This window comes from Monoraphidium neglectum (assembly GCF_000611645.1).
Source record: "Monoraphidium neglectum strain SAG 48.87 unplaced genomic scaffold scaffold03175, whole genome shotgun sequence".
NCBI lineage: Eukaryota > Viridiplantae > Chlorophyta > Chlorophyceae > Sphaeropleales > Selenastraceae > Monoraphidium > Monoraphidium neglectum.
The window spans coordinates 3,419-7,029 of record NW_014010453.1 but is presented as its reverse complement, the minus strand read 5'-3'; the positions used below and the strand labels follow the sequence as shown (position 1 = coordinate 7,029).

General features: G+C 63.9%; 1 protein-coding gene across 1 annotated transcript; it reads right to left on the bottom strand.

The window, feature by feature from the left end:
- Nucleotides 1–128: 128 nt before the first annotated feature.
- MNEG_12303 (hypothetical protein) lies at nt 129–1,021 on the bottom strand (the record flags this gene model as incomplete). The annotated part of the gene is made up of 3 exons (XM_014039226.1): nt 129–183; nt 282–637; nt 887–1,021. The coding sequence occupies 3 exons, from the start codon at nt 1,019–1,021 to the stop codon at nt 129–131; spliced, it is 546 nt and encodes a 181-aa protein (XP_013894680.1).
- Between the last annotated feature and the right edge of the window lie 2,590 nt (nt 1,022–3,611).

The window sequence follows — 3,611 nt, the reverse complement described above, 5'->3', positions numbered from 1 at the left end:
ACCGCGCCGGCGGCGCATCCGCTGCAGCAGCCGCGGCCGCGCCAGCGCCCTCGCCCTCGGCGTTGGGCTCGTCCTCGCCGCTGTCATCAGCGCCGTCGTAGCGCGTCAGCCCCTGCACCGGGCGCTTCTCACCGCCCTCCGCCTCTGCAGGCGGCGTCGCCTGCCCGCCGGCCGCGGCCGTGGCTGCGGCGGCCGCAGGGGGCGCCGCCGCCAGGTCTGCGGCGAGCGCTGCGCCCGCGATGCTCGCGCGCGCGGCCGCCAGCGCGTGGCGCCGCGCGTACGCGGGGTCGTCCCCCTCGAGCTTGCACTGCAGCGAGCAGAACCGCGCGGCGCCGTCCATGAGCTGCCGCCCGTCCACCACGCAGCGGCTGGGGGCGGCGACGCCCTTGGGGGGCCGCGGCTGGGGGCGGGGGCGCAGGAAGAGGACTTTGGCGCCGTTGATGACGTAATGCTGGATGCCGGTGACGTCGGCCATGCGGCCCAGGTCGGCCGCCTTGACGACCTCGTGGTACGTGCTGCGGCGGATTTGCAGCAGGCCGCGCGGGGCGGCGGCGGCAGCGGCCGCGGCGCGGCCGGGGCAGTAGCCGCAGAGGCCGCGGGCTGCGGGGCGGGTGGGGTCAAAATAGGTCATCAGGACCTGGTGGTTGGTAGAGGGGGAGGGGAGGGAGGTGAATGTGGATGTGGTTGGTGGAGAGGAAGGGGGGCAGGGGCTCACGACGACGCAGCAGGCAGTAAAAACGCACGCAGCTTCCGGTAGATCAGGGGAAACTGAGCAGAGGCTGCTGCGGCCAAGCTGCCTCCCTGCCACACACGCATCCCCGTCGCACAACCATCCAGAGCTGCAGCGCGAACGCGTGCGACCTTGGGCGTCCCGCGCCGCACCCACCTCGCGGCCAGTGTGCGACGGGCTGCAGCTCGGGCAGGCCTTAAACAGCCAGGGGCAGGTCACCAGCGCATACTGCCACATGCGCACGTCGTCATCGTCGTCGTCGCCAGCAGCGCAAGCATCGGCGTCGGCCATTTCTGCGTCAACGCCAGCGGACTGCTGCTGTTCGTGGTGCTGCTCGTGCTGCTGCTCAGTCAGCAGCAGCAGCTGCTGCTGCTGCTGCTGCTCAAGCTGCTGCTGCTTCGGCGCTGCAGCGGCCGTCCCCGCCGATGCCGCCTCCTCCCCATCTGCAACCGGCGCAGCCGCGGAGCAATGGCGCCCCGCGCCTGCAAAGCTGCTGGCCTGGCTGTGGGTGAAGCTGCCGCTGCCGCATGCGGCGGCGCCGCGCGCACAGCATGCGTCAAGGGCCGGCGCGGCCGCAGCAGTGGCAACCCGTGGTGCGGGCTTGAAGAGGGGCAGGATGTCGAGAGTCACGGCGTGCGGCAGCCGCATGGCATCATCGGGCTGGTGGCAGGGCGCCGGTGCAGCAGCCAGGTAAGGGCTTGTCGACCGCGAGCCAGCGGCGCAGGCGAACGCCGCGGCATGGTGGTGTGCAAGGCCGGCGGCGGCGGCGGCGAGCTGGCGGCAGAGCAGTGTGGCTGCGGCGGGCCGGTCAGCAGGGAGCGCCATGCCAGTGCTGACGCGCTGTGGGTCCGACGGGTTGGTTGTCGGCATCGGCGCTGTGAGCCGGGACGGGCTCCCAGCGGCTAGAAATGCTTCTCGGAGCCAATGAACAACGCCTGCGAGCACGGGAGAAGCGTGTTGCGGGCCGTCGGGCAGCTGAAATGCGCGGGGAGGCGTCATTCGGCCCCACCAGACCTGCAGCCACAGCTAAGGCCTTGTTTCGTGACACAAATTCGTCTGGTAAGAACCCCGGCTCGCCAGGGACGATCCCCGCGGGCAGGGCTAGCGCGGGGTATGAGGTGGGCGGGCCAAGCAGGGGCGTCGCCACGCACCTGGTGGAGCTGTAAGGAGCAAGCTTACTCCGTGTTCCTTTGAGCGCACAATGGGCCCGCGGAGGGCGGCTGGGCAGCTCGCTCTATCACGGCGTGTTGTGGTGGTCTTGAGAGCGTCCAGTGTGCTCCAAGTATCTCTTGAACGCCAAAGCTCAAACTGACGTAGCAAACTGGGGCGCGGGGGCTTGAAAACAAACGTGGCCTTAGTTACCGAAGGGCAGCCGTCGTCAGCTGTGAGTGCGGAGCGGCCTTCCGCGGCGGAAACAGAATTGCGCTTACAGATTATGTGATATGAAAAGGGTCGGAGGCCTGCAGCGACCGGTGGACGGCCAGCTACGAGATGAACTCTGCGTGGAAGGCAATGGGGAGGTCGTCATCGCCAAAAACGTGAGATATGAGGCCCAATAAAAACATTGTCCACGCTCGAGGGGGCCCTCACCGCCGGACGGCCAAACATATCTTGGCAGGATATCTTTGGCACGGAAGCGCCTGGGGAAGGACCCTGTGATACTGCGTGCGTCGACAGGGCAGGAAAGGGCTGCTTGAAGCCCCTGGCCTTGTTCACAAGGTTTTTGTTTTTCTCAAGACGCATGTATCAGAAATAAACCATGTGGTTCAGCTGCTGTCACCCATCGCATGGAACATGGAAGCACAGCCGGCGAGCACGACGAAACTACAGCCTCAGGATCCGTTTCACCTCAGCCCTATCTTGTCTTGGCCCACATTGGCCCCTCTCCCAAGCTTTGAAGGAACGGTTGCGGGTGCACGGGCGCCACTGGGTCGGACGCCTGTGGTTCAGATTGGCTGGCCTGGCATCTCGCACCACTTGCCTTGGCACAGTCCGCTTTGCACCACGGACAGCGGCACGCAAGTCTGTCTGGTGTGGTGCGGATTCTGCAGCAACGTGCTCGCGGATTTGAATGAATTTGAGAAATCAGAGCACCCAGCCATCTCGCGAGGGCTTCAGACCAAAGTTGATGGCTTGCCTGCTTTTCCAACACTTCTGCTCACCACTGCTGCCTGGCACTCGCACGACAGCACAAAGGATGTTCCAATTGTATGATGCGATGCTTCTTCTTCTCTTTCAAACGAGCTTACTTGAATGCGGGTCTTGTGCAGATGTGTGGAGTTTGTGTGGCCTTGCTGCTTAAAATGTGCGCGTATCGGTAATCCACTGCAACACCAGGATGTTGGATGGCATGGAAGAGCCTGTACGCATCACAAGTTGAGCTCTGGCAGGCGTGGGGTACAGTCGCAAAGCAGTACCTGCAAAAGCGGTGGGTTTTGCGCCAGCTCAACTCGCTTGGTGGACGCAATCCCTTCCCTTGCCCAGCTACTTTCAAGAAAGCACCAGTTCCATTCAAGCTCGGTGTACTATATCACTTTACGTGTCGTTGTTTGGCACTGGGTACAAGCGCACGAAAGTAAGCGGCTTCAAGCACAGGTGCCCACATAAAGACAGTGTGCCCTCCGTGCTGCCCTGCACAGAGTGCGCTGCAGTCATGCAGGGGGCGTAACTTCTGTAGGGCGGGCGGCGCCGGCATTGAATGGGCTTTCGAAGCTGAGACGGGACTTTGATGACACCTTTTAAACCATTTATCGCAGTGTTGTAGCTCCATGCTGGTCCAGTGAAGCAACGTTGCCTGATCCCAACTGAGGTCGAGTGCAGGCATCCCCGCACACGTCTGCAAGGCGCAATCAGTAGTTCTATAGTCTTGAAGGCTGGTGAT